The sequence below is a fragment of the Sinohyriopsis cumingii genome, chromosome 2 (genome assembly GCF_028554795.1).
Source record: "Sinohyriopsis cumingii isolate HCF-2022 chromosome 2, ASM2855479v2, whole genome shotgun sequence".
Lineage (NCBI taxonomy): Eukaryota > Metazoa > Mollusca > Bivalvia > Unionida > Unionidae > Sinohyriopsis > Sinohyriopsis cumingii.
This window is the reverse complement of record NC_142962.1, coordinates 44,193,505-44,215,441: the sequence shown is the minus strand read 5'-3', so window position 1 is coordinate 44,215,441 and position 21,937 is coordinate 44,193,505. Positions and strand designations below refer to the sequence as shown.

General features: G+C 33.2%; 1 protein-coding gene across 1 annotated transcript; it reads left to right on the top strand.

Annotated features, from left to right (window-relative positions):
* The first annotated feature begins 992 nt into the window (after positions 1-992).
* On the top strand, positions 993-21,687 carry LOC149804740 (glucosamine 6-phosphate N-acetyltransferase-like). Its single transcript, XM_089943756.1, has 6 exons — positions 993-1,234; positions 1,832-1,985; positions 7,874-7,936; positions 8,435-8,565; positions 16,289-16,350; positions 20,949-21,687. The coding sequence occupies exons 1-6, from the start codon at positions 1,220-1,222 to the stop codon at positions 21,100-21,102; spliced, it is 579 nt and encodes a 192-aa protein (XP_089799882.1). The 5' UTR covers positions 993-1,219; the 3' UTR covers positions 21,103-21,687.
* Positions 21,688-21,937: the final 250 nt, after the last annotated feature.

Genomic DNA, 21,937 nt, shown 5'->3' with positions numbered 1-21,937 from the left:
ATATCAAGGGATTATAATTACTTTGGCAAAGTACCGAGACACGCATCATGGTTTGTAACTAAATTTCCTAGATATTGCTGCTTGTATGGTCAGGATTCCTATATTTTTCGCAAATTAAGTAAATCTTTGATGCCCATAACAACTAAACATTGCATGCAATATTCTACATTTCTTGCTAGAATGGCAATGCCATGTTTTTGGATTGCGTACTGTACAAGCGAAGCGGGAGAGACACATCATTGAATATGATTCCTGTTGGTTTATTCACATAGGTGACCTTCAATTTTGTATCCATTTATACGCGTCAAAGATAAGAAACATCTTTCATTTGGATTGAGTTCATAAATGGAAAATACAACAAAAACTATTTGTATTCAATGTTTCACTCCTGTTCTCTCTGGTGCCCATTCAGTTCTTGTTATTCTATTAGATTGGGAGGTTGAAGTGATTGTAGACCAGCCTTGAAATGTTCAGGGTCTGGTCTATTTAACAGTTTAGAAGTAAAACGGGCAGTTCGAGACAGTGAATTCATATAAGTTCTACTACAGCTTTAGTAAAATACACTCAACAACTCTATGCTGAATCATTTAAATTTTGGTCAATGTGTCACAAGATTGACAAATGACTAAAATAAAGTCAGTGGTACTGCTGATTTAAAACGTATCGATACATTTAATCTGCGTTATTTCAACAGCAATTTCTTCTCATTGGGAAGATGTATTCGTAGTTCACAAATACTATAAATCAGTGTTATAATACAAATTTAGAATATATAATTATTTTGAATTATTTGTTCCACCAAGTATATTTGCTAAGCTTTCTTCCGAATCATTGAGAGAAAACAGACTGACTATTTGGATTAACGTCTTTTTCGCCCGTCAGGGCATGTACGACAAAAGAGAAAACAGTTTTCTCGCTTCAGCTTTATTATTTCCATAAGCAGATTGGTTTACAATTTTCAAAAAGTGGAATATATTCTTTTACAAAGTCTGCGAAGCAGTCAACTGTCATGGCGGCTTCCTCAAGTGTCGAGTGTTTGACAGTGAACACACCTCCGGAAGTTTGCACTCTTCATCTCTGTTGACCCTAATACAGTTTATATTTTGAACGGCCGCTTACCGACGTGGACTGATTTCGGCTTTTGGGTTAAAGAGCAGTCATCTTACAACTTTAAGTAACTTAACATTTAGCCCGAAAATATTTAAAACGTTTTTAAGTTATGGAACCTGGACAGGTACACTATTATTTATTGTATATTGAAGCACCCTTGTACAGTTTTAATAGTACCGATAACTTTACCCACATGGGCTCGTATCGTTGCTTACAATTTACCTCTCATACATGTACTGTTGTATAGTCTATGTATGACAAGTAAATTGTAAGCAATGATAGGAGCCATTGTGACTTTACCAAGGTGGTGTTCCTTGTCTGGATGCTCATTAACTGTTACCTCTTCTATACCTGTGATTCTCACAAATTGGATATAGTTTTAGCAGACACATATGTGGCTGAATTATGAAAGGCTGGACTATTGTTTTAGACATATGTGAATATTTTCATTAAAAAATATTTTAAAAATAATAGATTTTAACAACTTAGATTTTGCTATTTACTTTGAGTTATAATTTATGTTAAAGAAAATTGCATACATAATATAAATTTAATCCACGTTGAGTTTTAGGTCTGATTTTCATTAATTAACCAGAAAGATAGAAAGGCTGATTTATTTGGTTGTCTTAATTCTTTATTCTGAAGAATGATTCTAGGTTGATCATATGTTAAGCTTTTAAGCACAAGAATTAATTGGTTATGTTGTCATTTTACCTTACAGATTGGAAATGAAAATAAACCAATCTTTGACCATACAATCCTGCATAACTTGGATTTTTCCAAAAGTACAACACAGTACAACCCAGCTGTGTCGGTGCAGGACCCAGGGGAAGGACTCTGTATGAGGCCACTATGCAGGGGTGACTATGATAAAGGTACATCGATTGGAATTTTAAAGTATTAGAGCTGGGCAGCCTAACCACCTGCTTGATCTGTTCTGGGAGTTTCAGGGATGATTCTGCTAAATTACTTTGGGTCACCTTAGCAGCACCAATTTTCATTGGCATCCCCATAATTTTTATTTTGAAATATTGCAATCATAAGTTAATAAATCTTGCTTGCCTGGAAAACAGGTCATAGCAGTAATCTGAGTAAAAATTTGTCACTTGGTATGATTCTTTTTTTTCTTCTTCCTGGCTACTGTTTTTTATGGGATGGTCTTTTGTCTATCATCTGTCCTTTTGTTAACACAAGTTTGTTATCAGCACTTCTCCTAAACTACTTGGAGGAATGCCTTGAAACTTTACACATACATTCATCCCAGGGTCTGTGACGTGGTTTTGATTTTTAACATAGCTTTAACAATTTTTCAGTCGTATTGCTACAATGTCTGTAGTGTGGAAGTTTATAGTGATGTCTAGTACTGGGGCATCATGCTGCAGACATGTAGCATGATGTCCCACCCAGTCACATTATCCTGACACCGGGCTGACCAGTCCTAACACTATCCTCTTAATGCTGAACGCCAAACGAGGCAGCTGTTAGTACCATTTTTGTACGTCTCTGGTATGACTTGGCCAGGGATCCTCCTTGTTCCCATCTACTTAATGCGCATTTACATACAGTGTATTGTGCACATGATAAAATAATAAGCATTGATATTCATATATGGATATTTTGTAAAAACATGCTCCATCTAAGCATTTATATGGGAAAATATGAACGAGTTTTTCTCTTCACCTTCTGATGATCCATATCATGGATTTATGACCTTATGTTTCATACTTTTCTGTTGAATAGGGAAAATATTTTCTAGCCCATTCAGTCCTTCCAGCCCTTTCAGCTTTTTCTAGCCCCTCCAGCCTGTTCAGCTATAAATAGACCAAACTGGCCATCGTAATACATTGAATAAATACATGTATTTCTGTTCCTAAAATATGAACATCTCTTAAATCATGACCAACATATAGAAATACATGTATAAACTGCAGAAAATAAAAACCATCCATGAAATATATGCTACTCTCTATTTTCTAAGTCAATATAAAGCCATCATTAATTAATTACATTAAATCATTAATTTTCTATACCTAAATACTGTACAATTGTCAAGAGTTTTAAACTACAAGAATGATAGATAAAAAAAACAGTTTATCAGTATGCGGCATTTAAAATACAGATACAATTACAAATTTGATTTCTATTTGATCTACTACTTACCCTATGGCTGCAATACGTCATCTAGTATAGACACTCCCTGACATGATCCAGACAATCACTGTGCCTATATATGACAATATGTCACCTATAAATACTAAAAATAAGTATGCAAAACCAGAGGTAAAGTACCAGTGCACATAGTGATATATGGGCATCTCGCTGCAAGCGACCTACGATGAGATACGTGTATTACTCTTTCACCATTAGATGAACAGAAATAAAGGAAAACTACCCTAGATAATGCTGTATGCATCTACGAAATCAATTGCACAAGATTGTTCAAATGCATTACCAAGTTATTTTTTTGTCTTATTCCATGACACCCCATGCCATCATACTTAGGTAACACTAAAAATCTTTTCAGTTTGGAGAAAATTTCTGGGGCTAACCATCAGCCAGATCTGTTGTTGTTCATCACTCAGTTACAGTTAAGGTGCTTGCTGAAAGGTTTAGTAAGGGCCAGGAGTTTGATTAAAACCATAAGGGGGTGTCTGCTCCCCTCCATCCCCACATTGAGACCCTTGGTCTCTGCATCAAGCTATATGGTTCATAACCATTTCTTGGCCAATGAAACCTCCTTCCTTGGATGCTGAAGTGACTCAAGTGAATATTTCAATAGTACATCAGCCTGCCTTCCAGTATAAACACTGGAAACTTTAAGATAAAAGGCTAGAGCACTAGAAACATTAGCCTCCATACTGACCTCTCTTCAGAGACATCATTCTACCTACCAAGCATGGAATCTCTGTTGCCAATTGCCCATCATCATTTGTTTGAAGCAGTGGCAAAAACATCTTGGCATATTTTATCCTTGACCATGCCTTATCAGTGGAACTTTTCCACCTCCACATGGATTTTGCTCTGGACACTGTAAGAACCTTCTTAGGGCTGCTCCACTGGAAGCAGAGATTGTCTTTGCAAGGCTATCCCCGCCTTGGTTCATTATCTCAGAAACCAGCAGTTCAGATGTGCTTCTGGTCTATAAAATCAGCCAAGAAATTAATTCATCCTGAATGGCCATAGGGCCCATCAGTGAAGTTCTTTAAAGCCATGCAGCCCAGTCAAAGCAACAGCCTCATTTAAGAACTCGCCTTCTAAGGACACAGGTGGACATCCCTAGAGACTCACTCCCTCCTTTCAGAGGCTGGCTATGGCATAACCATAAATGGCTGGGTCCTTTCTATGATAATGGTAGTGGCCAGCTTTCATTTTAAAATCTCCCTTCTCTAGTTCAGTCCCTCATGTTCTTCCACCAGTTGAATCAGGTGTAATTAAAGGAAGAGGTACACTTTCTTCATCAGAGGGTTGCAGTTTTGTAAGGTTGCTCAGCCCATTTAAGGTCGCTATGTATCCAAGTCCTTTATCTATAATCCTTGGTCCACAATGGCCTTCTAGAGTCCTTCAGTCTAGATATGCCTTGTTGTTGGCCCATAGTGACCAGGCTGGATCTTCTACCCAACCTATATAAATTGGAGCTTATCCCATCTCTGCATGGGAATGAATTTCCTCACAAAGACGATTAGTCAACATCCTGTCCCTGTTGAGAACAATGACCATGTCAGCTGACTTTTTTTTTTTCTCTGTTGGGGACTTTTTATATGGATTTGATTATCCCAAGCAGATTACTTGCATTTTTGCCAGTTTCTTATTTTGGCAAACTGGAATCTGCACAGGGACCCAGTGTTACAAGAATGTACTCTTCAAATAAGTGTTATGTATATTTAATTTAATTGTTTGTCTGTTAGTTTTAATTATTTTTTTTATTTCATTACATGTTATTGTAATGTAACATTGTATGCAGGACTTGACCTTGTCCAAAGTTGAGTTCATTTCTGCTTGGCTTGATTGTCTTTTTAAAAAAACTTTTTTGTTTATTTCATTTATGTAAACAACTAATAATAGCTTCATTATTTTCTGTGTGTATTAGCTTATTATCGGGATTATTATTCAGGTAAACAAAGGAGTAATATGTTGATCAGAGTCAGGTTTTTGGAGATTCCTAAGTGAATTTTGTAGGCTATTGTGTTGTAATAAACAAAGCTTATTAGATCATTTTAGAAGGTTATTTTCCATTAGGTAATGGCTGTTTTTAGAAAAGGATAATTGTGACCTGAGGTCAAGCAGAGAACTATATTATCTTATGACTGTGAGAATTTTGCTAGTCGTGCTTTAACATCTAGCACATTTAAGTATTATGCTGTGACCAGTTTTGGGGTGAATTTTATTTTCTTAAAACTATTGAATTCAAGTGATTGTTTCCTCTGTAAATACAAAAGTGCTCTGACAAAATTCTTGGATAAAGACATTCACTGGAGTTTATACTGAATTCATACCTGGAATAATATTTCTGTGATTCAACAAGAGATGGTTGACACATCAGCACTTCGCAGGCCATAACAGACACGTCATCATCTTCAATTTTGGATCTCTTTGGGACTTGAACTGAGTTTTATTGAGGACTTTTTATTACAAGGACTTGTGTCTTTAATTCTTGGATTATTTTTGGATTTAATTCACAATACCGTAAGTTCATTTCTCATTTTTCACTTTGTATTCTAGGGAAATAAATTATTTGTTAAATTTTACAAAGCTTATTGTCTTCATTCTTTTCTGTTCCTTATTTTAAGTGCATAGACTCATAACATAAGTAACAGAAAAGAGTGAGGGAAATAAGTTTTTTAAAATTCAACAGATAACATGGTTTTCTCAATGTTTCACCGGGATTTTCAAAGAATTCCTCAAGGATAAGAAGCAGTGTCACTATTACTTGCAATGAAATGACGGTATCAATATTTTACTAATTGAACAATACAAAAATTGAGCTTCAATGTATAATTTTGTTTCACAAAGTAAATTATGCTAGTTTTTGAAAAAAGTAATCTTGTTTGGTGACATATCAAAAGTTAGTTTGGTTCCCTTCTTCATGACTCCCTGTTTTAAACTCAGTTACCACATACCAAGCAATGAACCAGACTGATCAACAACAACAATAAGCAGTGACATAATGCACAAATGCTTTCACACACACATGATGGTTGTTGAATCCAGTTGGAATAATGTTAATGATCTTTCAGATGTTGTGCAGTTTAAAATAAATGTAATTTATAAGAATAAAGAATAACTCTGTTATAAAAAGCACTTTATTAATAATGATTCTCAACACGATTATAAAACAAGTATTCAGTCATTAAACTGGTTGAAAATTGTTTTTCCACAATGATTTGTATCTGTGAAAGAAGCTTTTTATTTTACGAAGTAATCATTTCACTTGGTTGTCTTGCTATCTTTGATGACATTTATGACTGAGTAGGTTAATTTAAGGTAGTTTGATTATATTATTTAAACAATTATAAAACAAGCGATATATCAGAGTTTCAGTTACCAATTTTGATCATGATTTTCTTCAAGTTCAACGAACAGGGATTATTTTTAGGTGAGGTTTTCTGTTTAAAAAAATGGGATTCATGCCCAACCCCACATTACAAGTGGGTTCGCAAGTTATCAAGGGAGTGGTGTACTTGGCACAACAATAATACAGATTTTGTCAGCTTTATCTTAAGCATCGATGAATAATTTTTCCAGTAATAAGATTATGTAGACTCCTACTTGAACCTCAGGTCACAATTAAAATTTCTAAAAAAAAGTCCTTTACCTAATGGAAAATAACCTTGTAGAAAGTTTTTAATGTTTACAAAATAAAATGTTAGTTATAATTAGAAAGTTACTAAAATTATTAATATATAACCTGGACTATGTCAGATACACCGAGTAAATTGTAGGGGAATTCCAATAACCTAGACCCAGACTAAAATAAAGATATTTACTTCTGTTAATAATGATCCTGATATTAAACCCTTACCCATAGATAATATTTTAGCTTTGTATTAGTTATTTAGAGAACAAAATATATAAAAAATCAATAATTCAGGGCAAGTAGAAAATAAACTTGATTTGGACAGTGTTAAGTCCAACATGCAATGTTACATTAAAAGTGCATATAATGAAATTTAAAATACCTAAAAAATACCTAACAAACAATGCAAATTAAATATACATAACAGTAGTATCACATTGGTTATTGCTGAATTTAGCTAAAAATTGCCATTTGTATGTTTACTTACTGCATATCTAATGAGTATATTTGTGTCTTCCATAGGATATATGTCACTGTTGTCCCAACTGACAAAGCATATCTGATCAGTATATTTGTATATTCCATAGGATATGTCACTGTTGTCCCAACTGACAAAGCATATCTGATGAGTATATTTGTGTATTCCATAGGATATGTCACTGTTGTCCCAACTGACAACGCAGATCTGATGAGTATATTTGTGTATTCCATAGGATATATGTCACTGTTGTCCCAACTGACAAAGCATATCTAATGAGTATATTTGTGTATTCCATAGGATATGTCACTGTTGTCCCAACTGACAAAGCATATCTGATGAGTATATTTGTGTATTCCATAGGATATGTCACTGTTGTCCCAACTGACAAAGCATATCTGATAAGCATATTTGTGTATTCCATATGATATATGTCACTGTTGTCCCAACTGACAAAGCATATCTGATCAGTATATTTGTGTATTCCATAGGATATATGTCACTGTTGTCCCAGATGACAAAAGTAGGAGATGTATCCAGAGAAGAATTTGAAGGTAAGCCAATCATCAATTAACCAGCTGTTTTGAATACTTTTCTTCCTGTATTATATTATGGGATGTACAATATAAGATAATGAGATTGTGTACTATTTGTATAACTCACATACTGTGACCCTGGAATGAAAAACGTAGACCCTGCATATTATGAGATGTAGTTGGGTGTACTGCACACTCTTGTAGGTATTTTGTATAGCAGCACACATTGCTGTGATCAGTTTATATTATGGGATGCTGGGTTCAAAGTATACTTTCGTGAATTTGTTGTATAACTCATTTGCTCTGATTTAGATCCTGGTCTGCTGGCATATGTAATGTAGTGCCCAGTATATACTTGTACATTTTTGTATAGTGTAGATCCATATCAGCTGGCATATTATGGGATGTAGATTGGGGTGTAGTTTACACTTGTAAACTTGTTTTCAAGCTCATTTGCTGTGATGCATTTTGACATAAATATAGAAAAGTAGCAATATACTTTGTTTCTTCTTTCAGCTCGGTTCAATGCAATGGAGGCATGTCCAGATAGTTACTATATTGTTGTCATCGAAGACACAATGACAAAGCAGGTGATAGGATCAGGAACGTTGGTTATTGAGCAGAAATTTATACGGAAATGCTCATCTGTAAGTCATTGATGTTTACAGTATTTTTCCCTGGTATTAGGGAAGTGCATGCATAAACTACTCTAGGTACAACCCCTAGCATCCACACTGATAAAAGAATATACTAATATACACCTTCACTGAGTGTCAACCATTCTATTTTCCTAGGTCACAAGCAGCAGTTTGGAGTAGGTTTCATAGCAACTTGCTTCAGGGTGGGAACTGGGGTTCTAAATTTGTACATGTATATATGTTGCACCTTCTTGGCTAAGTTTTCATGTCTAGATTAGGTTTTTGCACACTGTATAAATACTGTTATACCTAAAGACATGAAACTTGATGAAGGGACACATCTTGATGAGTACTACTCGCTCACTGCAAAAGTATATCACTGATATATATTCCATACTTCACTGACTTTGGTTATATTTTTAACTTTAAGTTTATGTATTAAGCACTGTTCATGATCGAATCATCAGATTATATAAATGCATGTATCTCTGTTAGTATCACAACCTTGCCACAAAATAAAGTCATTGTGACCTTTATTTCTAATTTTGACTTTGTTACAGATATCTGTATTATATATTAATTTATAATATATTTTAAGTTATTTGGGTTTATTACATTTATATTTTAATTCTTTAAGTTCAGTGGCTGGCTTGTGTTACAGTAAAAGTTGGTGTACAGTACACGTAAAATCTCACTCATAAATCAAGGCTGATTGCCAAGGTCAGCCTCATACCCTTGGTATCCTCGACAGCATGTTACCTGTCTCCAGCTGACCAAAACTAGGCCATGTGGTACTTAAACAATTATAAAGCCATGTGCTACTGGTAACGATGAATATCTTATTGAATAGTTTTTACGACACATGTATGTTGACGATGGGATAGATCAAACGAGGACTAAAATTTTTTTTTACTTACAAGTTGTTATTTGTGCTTTCTAACATGATGTGAATGACATAAATTTTCTAACATGTGTTCCATACTTGACTTTATGGATTTTTCATATACGTGTACAGTACTTTACACATTATGGGTTCTTCTACACAGTTGTAAGTTGTCCATACACGTGTATTTCAGATCAGTTTTGTCTTTAATAAATCAAAATTTCAATTTGTTTATTTTCTCTCAGTGTAAGTCCTACTTGCTGACTTCAGGCCACCTCTTGCAAATTTCATTTGTGTGCAAAATTTGATTTGTGTAGTCCTCCCCCACTTACCTCTACATCCACATAAGTCAAGAATATTTCCTTGGTAACAGGGATATTGAGATAAATGGGTGGTACTGTATTGTGAAAATGGCAACATTTTTTTAAAAACTGGTGACAAATATTGAAGTTGCAGATTTTTTGGCAACAAATTTATTAATGCAAGCGCCATCCCTGAAGTCATATGCCAACATTATAAGAGTGAGGAAATCGTGATTTATTTATAATTGTTGGACTAGGATTAGTAGAATGAAAAATATTTATTCTAAAACAGACAGCACCTGCTTGATTATGTTAAATATTCAATGACTTATGTGATATTCTGCTTCCGTGGAATTTTCCTTGAAGTATGTACTTTTGGATTTAGAGCCATGATTTTTTATATTGGGCTAGCATGTTAGCACATAAGCACCTTAGAACCCTCATTTGGAATACTGTGGATGGTTTCCACATTAATGTTAGTACATTTTAGGATAATATTCTAGGAATTCACACCCTAAATTATTTTTAATTCTTTCACTTTGTTTGATTTTTTATTGTAGGGAAATCAATTTATATTTTGGAAAATTGAATGCTTTTTGGGTTTCACTTGTTTTGTTGCTTAATTTAAGTCTCTAGTCGTAACAGCATGCTTTGGTTATGTTTTTTTGCATTTAGCTTCTGACCAACTAGTTTTGCATCCTGTATATATTTGCTCTTTTAGCTAGATTCAAGAACATTGGTGAAGGGATGCAGTGTGCAATAAACCTATGCTAAATGCAAATACTAAACTAATAAATGTCACAAAAATGAGCACTGTGACCTATATTTCATGCTTCAGTGACTTCAGATTGTGTCTTTTAAGTTTATATCTGAAGAATTGTTCATGTTTAGCCTAGGTGATTGAATATATTTCTGTTTGCACCACATTTTTAATTCAAAATAACGTCACTTTGACCTACATTTTACATTTGACTGGTTTGTACAGTACAGATACTTAGAAATCATAAAATTTCACATTCTCAAAACAAATGAAAGACGTCAACTTACAAATTATCCGTTACCATGTCTTTGACACAACACGGCATCATAACTTACATTCCAAAATCAGAACAAATTTATGCCAAAATGTTTCAGTTCTACCGTTTCACCTCAAGTGGGAATGATCAGTGTATATTGTAATTCATGGTAAAAGTTTGTAAAAAGAAATCACCAATTGTTTTTCTTAGAATTTATCTCAGTTATGTAAATAGGTTTCATTTGAGAATATTACATTCAGAAATATTGATAGAAACTTGACAAAAGGCCAATTTTGTCATAATCAAGCTGTTTATTTTACAACATTAGTGTTTTACCTATTTATGAAAGTGTTACATCAGACACAAAGCATATGGATTGGAAAAATGGCAGATGAATAGGTGTAGTTTTATTATTTAAGAATATTATTTGAGAATATTACATTCAGAAATATTAATAGAAACTCAACAAAAGGCTGATTTTGTCATAATCAAGCTGTTTATTTTACAACATTAGTGTTTTACCTATTTGTGAAAGTGCTACATCGTCCACAAAGCATATGGATTGGAAAAATGACAGATGAATAGGTGTAGATGTATTATTTATGAAAGTGTTACATCAGACACAAAACATGGATTGGAAGAATGACAGATGAATAGGGTGTAGCTGTATTATTTATGAAAGTGTTATACACAAAGTATATAGATTGGAAGAAGGACAGATGAATAGGTGTAGATATATTATTTATGAAAGTGTTACATCATACATAAAGCATATGGATTGGAAAAATGACAGATGAATAGGTGTAGATGTATTATTTATGAACGTGTTACATCAGACACAAAGAATATGAATTGGAAGAATGACAGATGAATAGGGTGTAGCTGTATTATTTATGAAAGTGTTACATCATACACAAAACATATCGATTGGAAGAATGACAGATGAATAGGGTATAGATGTATTATTTATGAAAGTGTTACCTCATACACAAAGCATATGTATTGGAACATCATACACAAAGAATATGGATTGGAAGAATGACAGATGAATAGGGTGTAGATGTATTATTTATGAAAGTGTTACATCATACACAAAGCATATGTATTGGAACATCATAAACAAAGAATATGGATTGGAAGAATGATGGATGAATAGGGTGTAGATGAATTATTTATGAAAGTGTTACATCATACACAAAGCATATGTATTGGAACATCATAAACAAAGAATATGGGTTGGAAGAATGACAGATTAATAGGGTGTAGATGAATTATTTATGAAAGTGTTACATCATACACAAAGCATATGTATTGGAACATCATAAACAAAGAATATGGATTGGAAGAATGACGGATGAATAGGGTGTAGATGAATTATTTATGAAAGTGTTACATCATACACAAAGCATATGTATTGGAACATCATACACAAAGCATATGGATTGGAAGAATGACAGATGAATAGGGTGTAGATGTATTATTTATGAAAGTGTTATATCAGACACAAAGCATATGGATTGGAAAAATGACAGACGAATAGGTGTAGATTTATTATTTATGAAATTGTTACATTATACACAAGGCATATGGACTGGAAAAATGACAGATGAATAGGTGCAGATGTATTATTTATGAAAGTGTTACATCATACACAAAACATGTGGATTGGAAGAATGACAGATGAATAGGGTGTAGATGTATTATTTATGAAAGTGTTATATCAGACACAAAGCATATGGATTGGAAAATGACAGATGAATAGGTGTAGATTTATTATTTATGAAAGTGTTACATCATACACAAAGCATATGTATTGGAAAATGACAGATGTATTATTTATGAAAATTGTTACATTATACACAAGGCATATGGAGTGGAAAAATGACAGATGCATAGGTGCAGATGTATTATGAAAGTGTTACATCAGACACAAAACATATGGATTGGAAGAATGACAGATGAATAGGGTGTAGATGTATTATTTATGACTGTTTCATCATACACAAAGCATAATGATTGGAAGAATGACAGATGAATAGGGTGTAGCTGTATTATTTATGAAAGTGTTACATCATACACAAAACATAAGGATTGGAAGAATGACAGATGAATAGGGTGTAGATGTATTATTTATGAAAGTGTTACATCATACACAAAGCATATATTTTGGAACATCATACACAAAGAATATGGATTGAAAGAATGACAGAAGAATAGGGTCTAGATGTATTATTTATGAAAGTGTTACATTATACACAAATCATATATTGGAACAATGACAGATGAATAGGGTGTAGATGTATTATTTATGAAAGTGTTACATCATACACAAAGCATATGTATTGGAACATCATACACAAAGAATATGGATTGGAAGAATGACAGATGAATAGGGTATAGATGTATTATTTATGAAAGTGTTTCATCATACACAAAGCATAATGATTGGAAGAATGACAGATGAATAGGGTGTAGATGTATTATTTATGAAAGTGTTACATTATACACAAAGCATATGAATTGGAAGAATGACAGATGAATAGGGTGTAGATGTATTATTTATGAAAGTGTTACCTCATACCCAAAGCATATGTATTGGAACATCATACACAAAGAATATGGATTGGAAGAGTGACAGATGGATAGGGTGTAGATGTATTATTTATGAAAGTGTTATATCATACACAAAGCATATGTATTGGAACATCATAAACAAAGAATATGGATTGGAAGAATGACAGATGAATAGGGTGTAGATGTGTTATTTATGAAAGTGTTACATCATACACTAAGCATATGGATTGGAAAAATGACAGAAGAATAGGGTGTAGATGTATTATTTATGAAAGTGTTATATCAGACACAAAGCATATGGATTGGAAAAATGACAGATGAAAAGGGTGTAGATGTATTATTTATGAAAGTGTTACATCATACACAAAGCATACGAATTGTAGATGTATTATATATGAAATTGTTACATCATACACAAGGCATATGGACTGGAAAAATGACAGATGAATAGGTGCAGATGTATTATTTATGAAAGTATTACATCATACATAAAGCATATGGATTGGAAAAATGACAGATGAATAGGTGTATATGTATTATTTATGAAAGTGTTACATCAGACACAAGACATATGGATTGGAAGAATGACAGATGAATAGGGTGTAGATCAACGTTCCCTCTAAGCTGCGCACGCTCGCGCAGCTGCTTAGATATCCCTGCACAGCTGAATTGTTCTCCGCGCAGCAGATCAAAATTACCAAATATTCAATCCAACATTAATGATAAAATTATCGTAATGCTTGCACAGTGCAGCACACATAGTGCGCACATATACCATTCGCTTAGAGGGAACGTTGGTGTAGATTTATTATTTATGAAAGTGTTATATCAGACACAAAGCATATGGATTGGAAAAATGACAGATGAATAGGTGTAGATTTATTATTTATGAAATTGTTACATTATAGACAAGGCATATGGACTGGAAAAATGACAGATGAATAGGTGCAGATGTATTATTTATGAAAGTGTTACATCAGACACAAAACATATGGATTGGAAGAATGACAGATGAATATGGTGCAGATGTATTATTTATGAAAGTGTTACATCAGACACAAAACATATGGATTGGAAGAATGACAGATGAATAGGGTGTAGATGTATCATTTATGAAAGTTACATCATACACGAAGCATATGTATGGGAACATCATACACAAAGAACATGGATTGGAAGAATGACAGATGAATAGGGTGTAGATGTGTTATTTATGAAAGTGTTATGTCTTACACAAAGTATATGTATTGGAACATCATACACAAAGAATATGGATTGGAAGAATGACAGATGAATAGGGTGTAGCTGTATTATTTATGAAAGTATTACATCATACACAAAACATAAGGATTGGAAGAATGACAGATGAATAGGGTGTAGATGTATTATTTATGAAAGTGTTACATCATACACAAAGAATATGTTTTGGAACATCATACACAAAGAATATGGATTGAAAGAATGACAGAAGAATAGGGTCTAGATGTATTATTTATGAAAGTGTTACATTATACACAAATCATATATTGGAACAATGACAGATGAATAGGGTGTAGATGTATTATTTATGAAAGTGTTACATCATACACAAAGCATATGGATTGGAAAAATAACAGATGAAAAGGTGTATATGTATTATTTATTAAAGTGTTACATCAGACACAAAGCATATCTATTGGAAGAATGACAGATGAATAGGGTGTAGCTGTATTATTCATGACTGTTACAGCTCTTGAAAAAACTGTTTCTCTATCAAATGTTGCTCAAGACAGATGGAAACATTGCCTTTCTAGTCATAAATTGGCAAAGGATTTAAGTTACTTAGCATTTTGCTTGAAAATTGTTTGGAAGAGATTTTCTAACGACATTCAAGGAATATATATTTTCCACCTGCTGTTGGTACTGGCTGTTCTTGTTCATTGTTAAATGTTTGTTAGATTTTTTGGTGCTATTCTCATTCTTTTATATTAATTTTTATGATTGTTTTGTAACAGTATTTCCGTGTAAGGAAGAACCTGTTTGTCTTGTTTAGTTAGCATGAGTAAACCATCATGCCGAGTTCAAGTTAGATTGTGGATAGAGGATACGTCACATAGGCACAATCTAAAATGTCCTCATTTTGTGTCCATGTTTTCGTCTTCATTAAATTTTATCAATATAAATAACATTCTTATTCGTTGGTTTGGGTATATTTATTACAACTAATTTGTACAGGGGAAAAAAGATAACTTTCACATGAGGAGCAGTGTCAAGCACCAGTCCCACTGTAAAATCTGATGATTTTAAAAGTAAAGCATTACAATACTGCAAAACTGAACTTGTTATACAATTTCAAGCACACAGAAGTTAAAAACTGCATTTCCTATCAATGTTCAACCATAATGACTGTCCCCCCAAAAATCGTGTTTAGCAATTTTAAAGAAATTAGATATTCAATGAGATAAAAATTGATGCATCTGTCATTAGGTTTTCTCATACATTAAGAATTGCATGCCAACTAGAGGTATTCAGTCAGTTGCAGCATACCTAACCAGCTTTCATAATTCTGTGTATCATTTAATTTTGGTAACAAAAGAGAATAAACTTTGAAACATAAAGAGTTATATTTCTACTACTCAGAATTAATAATAAGCATGCATTGTGTGGCTACCAGTTTGCTCAATGGCTGGTATAGTTAATAAGCATGCATTGTGTGGCCACCGGTTTGATCAGTGACTGGTATAGTTCTTCCAAGATATAGCACAGACATTATTAGTATCAATGACTGGTATAGTCCTTCCAAGATATACCACAAACATTTATATTATTTATAGCATATGGAAAAAGTGTCTTGAACTTACTTAAATGACATATTGTTGCTATTGCTTATCCCATCTGTTGAATGTCCAAGCTGTTGCATAACCATTGACAAGATATCATTTCTTTCTACACAGTATACAATATTTTATCTTTTTCAGAGGGGCCGTATAGAGGATGTAGTTGTACATAACCAATACAGAGGAAAGCAGCTAGTCAAGTTGTAAGTATTTATTAGTCCTCGGGTACAAATTGGTATCCTTGGGTACGTATTTGTAACCTCGGGTACACAGTTGTATCCTAAATGTTTGTGTATCTGAATTAGGTTTCATTTGTGACTAAATCTTTAAATATTGTGAACTTGACAAATGTAACCTAATGTCAGATGAAATTCCTTGGTTGATTGACTGGATAAAAATAACCTGAAGTCAGCAGGAATTCCATGTTTGATGGACGGGACAAAAAGAACCTGATGTCAGTAGGGATTCCTTAGTTGATGGAATGGACAAAAATAACCTAAGGTCAGCAGGAATTCCATGGTTAATAGAGAATTTATGGGATCCGAGTTAGACAATGGCTTTGGAATGGCTGTGACTACAGCCTTAGGACAAGTAAAGCTTGATTGTATTTAACATCTTGAGATAAAATGTTACTCTTCCAGCACTCTAGTCATTTCCATGATAATTCCATATTTTGAAAAACTGTTTTCAAGAATATGATCAAAGTGTCGTTACTAAAATGCAGCAATAATTCATGGTCTCTCTCTCTCTCTCTGATGACAAGCCAGAATTCATGGTCTCTCTCTCTCTCTCTGATAAGCCAGAATTCATGCTCTCTCTCTCTCTCTCTCTCTCTCTGATGGCAAGCCAGAATTTATGGTCTCTCTCTCTGATGACAAGCCAGAAAACTGTAATTTGTCTTTTAAAAAACAGGATGCAGTAGTTTCAATAAACTATATATTTTGAAAAAATATAGCATTCAGCAATTTTATTTTTATTATTTGAATTCAGTTATTTTAATAATTTTACAAGTCACATCGATTAAAATCCTGTCCAGAGACCAACTTTATCAGCACCATGCTTCGTACAACTGGGTAACTGGCAAAAAGAAAGCAATGTGTTGAAGCAAATAATTGATTACATCTTTTTTAAACCTAAACATTAAGTCTTTATAACAGTACATCAGTGAAAGGAACATTATGACAGACTTATTTTGATGAAAACGTCTGTTATCATCAGCAGACATTAATGTAAATAAAATGGCAGCTGTTTACTAGCAACACTTTCAATTTAATGCTTATCACAGTTCATAGGAATGGGATAGTCTTAGCTGGAAGGAAGTTGATTATGGTATTTATTAATGGGGATGTATCAATAACAAAAGGCTGAATTTCACAGAGTCTGAAAGTTTTAATTTTCTGCCGGAATATATAATGTGCTTTTAATTTGGGTTGAAATGGGCATTACAGTCAGCTCCTCTAGTAAACAGGTAAATAAATTATCTGACAGCATTCTGTCGTGTGTCGGGTAGAGAAATTATATGATAGTATCCTGTCGTGTGTCGGGTAGAGAAATTATGTGATAGTATCCTGTCCTTTGTCCTTATTACAAATTGTTCTGGGCCTCATTTACCATTTGCCATTCGTTTTTTCTTCCAAAATCACTGTTTTTTGTACAGTTTAATTAAAGACAATATAATTATATATTATTCATTAAACTTGCACATAATAATGTTGACATACCGCTTGATGAAGAAAATCATCGATGGGAAGAGTGATTTATTTGCTGTATTTTTTCCAATCAAACAGCAGATTAGTTTTTCTCATCCTGATCTTGCATGGACATGAGGTGTATCTTGTATGTGGAAAAACTTAGAATAACACAAGAAAACCACTATGTCAGCTCAGATAATTAAAGCTAGGACATCAAGCACATTATTTAGACCCCTGAACTTAGACCATTAACTGATTATGTTGTATAATGTTTCTTTTTCATTGCTGTAAATTTTATGCAAAGAGGAAGAGAACAGTGGATGATTTATTACTTCAGGTGTTTTCTTTCGGAATTGAGTAGTAATGGATTTTGATGTATCATTGTTTAGCTGTTTGCCTCTTTATGAATAAACTAGGTGCATCCAAATTAGTACAAATTTAGCAGTGCAGATAGTGCATGTTGTACATGATGAACAGCTGTACCACCTAAACTTTGATCATGCTTCCCCTTTATACAGGGAGTAGAGTATATTTCTTGTTTGTACAAGATTTTTTGTTTCTCTGAGTATTGCATTCAGCATTCCTTGTCTAACTGCAAATCATTTGTTTAACATGCTACTGACATGGAGCATGGTAGAATTATCTGCCCATTATTTTGACTGTTTCTTTTATAGGGAAAAATGCCCTACCTGCAAAACGTACCCTATGGGGCATATTGATCCTTTCCGGGGAAAACTTCCTGTATGGCATATTCACCCATGTTACACATCAAGTTTTTGTACTTATCCTCAAGTTTTTGTAAGAACTCCTTGTGAGGACTTTCCATCAACTAGGTGATGGCATGAGCATTGTTTGTGAGTGGAGAGCACTGGTAACTACAGGAACCAGGAATTTGCCTTTGCTATCAGAAGGCTAATTTGCTTATTTTACTTTAATATACTGAAAGGTCAGTTATAATAACGATAAACAGTGCTCCCCCATCACTATATATTGCGTACAGTTTGTAAGTCAGAGAGCCAATTATCAAAGTAAAATTCTTGTTTTTTGATGGAACCAGTTAAAATGCAGCGATGCTGCCAGGCCATCCAAGTAAAGTTATTATGTAAGATTAAATGTCACATAGTTTGAAATAATCAGTGAGCAAAACCTCGCTCAATGAAATCTCAGCTCCTACAAATAAAAATACACACTGTGATAATAAACTAAATATCTGGCTCTGTTTTGCTTTGTGTTAAGTTGTGCTTTAGCTTTTATGTTTATTTGTCAGCATTTTTCATACATCTTTCACACAGTATGACTGGACATGACTAAAAATGCATTTAGATGTACTCAAGAAAATAGATGGTTGTTTGCTTTAAAGTTCCCTATGTTGGGACTAGGGTAAGGATACTAAATTTGTCATTGATAACTTGGAGACTGTTAATTCTTTGAATGCATCTCCAGGGACTTCTATAAGAATGGAAACAATTGAAGTCTCTCAGAATGGCATGTGTTCTAACCCCTTTTTAGAAGTCATGGGGCTAGCCATGCTCAACTTCAGCCGATTCCTCACAGCATCACTGAAACTGCAGTGAATGAAGTTTTCATAAGTTCAGAGCAAACTCAAATCTATACATTCTTTTCAACTCATATGAATTAGCTTTTTTACAATTTTTTTATATTATTTGTTGAATAAACAAGTCTCAGACTGATTTATTCTCACTGGAATTTTAAGATTTACATTGGTCCATTTGGTGATTTCCAAATATGCACATATAACAATAGAGAAAATAAGAAAACATAAATACATTGGCAACAAACATGAGCTATTTATGTACAAATAAAACCACAATTTCATCTCAAAATGATCACACTAAGGTATGCATTGTTTTCAAGACAGATTCAGTAGTGATGCACATAGATTATTTGTGTGAAAACAAACAACAGCATCATTGATCAGGTGGTCCCTGCCTATTTAGCACTAATCTGCCTCATTATTGATATTATGTGATTGAATATCACATTTTTTAAAAATGTTCTGTTTTGGGAATTCAAAAAGATTATATGAATTTCAGCAAGTAATATGACACAAATACAGACACTGCAACTTTAATCATCAATTTACTGTACTGTATGTTTTTGGTTAGCATAGCAATTTCCCCACATTTGAAATGATCCCAGGACTGTTTGGTAAAATGCTGGGGAAAATGTGAAAATATCTGGATTTTTTCATCATGTTGTTGCTTAGGCATGAGTGTCTTTTAGTCAGAGACATTGTTATAACTAATATTGTCATAATCATTATTGTCATAATCGTCATTGTCATAATCAGTATTGTCAACATCATCAGTCATAATCAGTATTGTCATAATCAATATTGTTATAATCATCATTGTTTTAATCATCATGGTTATAATCATTATTGTCATAACCATCATTGTCATAATCAATATTGTCATAATCAGTATTGTCATAATCAATATTGTCATAATCATCATTGTTTTAATCATCATTGTTATCATCATCATGGTCATAATCATTATTGTCATAACCATCATTGTCATAATATTGTCAACATCATCAGTCATAGTCAGTATTGTCATAATCAGTATTGTCACAATCATCACTGTCATAATCATCGTAGTCATAATCAGTATTGTCCTAATCATCAATGTCATGATCTGTAATGTCATAATAAATATTGTCATATCATCAATGTTATAATCAATATTGTCATAATCATCAATGTCATAATCAATATTGTCATAATCATCAATGTCATAATCAGTAGTCATAATCAGTATTGTCATAATAATCAATGTCATAATCATCAATGTCATAATCAATATTGCTGTAATCATCGGTCATAATCAATATAGTCATAATAAAAAATCATAATCAGTATTGTTATAATCATATTATCATAATCAATAATGTCATAATCATCAATTTCAGTATCAATATTGCCATAATCATCAGTCATAATCATCAATATTGTCATAATATCAATATCATAATTAGTATTTTTCATAATCATTATATACTAAATACCAAACTTTTTAAAATGTTTGTTATCAAAAAATATATTTATTCATTTGGTCTCTATTCAGATGTTCTTTTTTTGTGTACAGAATGATGGATACCTTGATGGTATTGAGCCAGCAGCTAGGATGTTACAAGGTGTCACTGGAGAGTGAAGATGACAGGGTTATGTTTTACTCCCAGTTTGGACTCATCAAGGAGGCGGGACAAAATTACATGTGTCGACGATTCAAAGAAATGTAGAACCACAGAATTGATCTTAAAGAAGATCTTGGAGCTCATCAAATCACACGCATGTTAAAGAACGGTGCAGCACATATATATAGGGTATTAAAATATCACCTGTTTAGTGTCATGTTTCACTTCATGGATAAATGTAAATCCTTGGCAAAAATGATGTATCATGTAACTGAGCTCTAGATAAGAATTTAATAAATTTTATGCTCTTATTTAAAACTGTGTTTTAAAAAATTCTTTGGATATTTTTCTAATATTCCAAAGCTCAAACAAATATCATTCTTAGTCATCTAATCATTCTTAATTATCAAAATGTTAATCATGACTTACCTAGATTATTAGCTACACCAGTTTGGAGTGCATATTGTTGATACAGGTGTACTTGATGTCACTGTTCTCACAGTGACTAACTACTGTCATTTCAAACATGCACAGGACATCTGGAACTTGTCTCAATAGCACAGTTGACATTGATTGAATGTGCTTTCATAAAACATAGACTTTGCTTACATGGGAACATTATAGTGCAGGAAATACTTTGTATTATATTGTTTTGCATAATTTGAACATATTAAAAAATTTCTTTATGCATTTTGAGTCATTTTATTTGCTTGAAATATGCAGCCGATCTAGAAGAATGTTATCAGTTTTACTAATAATTGGAGATCACCTTTACTTAATCAAAGATTTTGCTTGAAGAAAACGAAAAGTTTTGACCTCCATCCTTCTGCAGAATCCATTAAAACTAATATTAAGTTCCTTAGCTTGTTACTGTGGTTTTAGATTCATTGTCACACTTTATATAGACAGACTCTGACTGACAAAATTACTGACAGTTGGG

Excerpts from the sequence above, each read along its gene's own strand:
- LOC149804740 (XM_089943756.1), top strand. Across the intron at positions 1,986-7,873 it reads CAGGGGTGACTATGATAAAG|GATATATGTCACTGTTGTCC; the intron begins GTACATCGATTG and ends TGTATTCCATAG. Across the intron at positions 16,351-20,948 it reads GGAAAGCAGCTAGTCAAGTT|AATGATGGATACCTTGATGG; the intron begins GTAAGTATTTAT and ends TTTTGTGTACAG.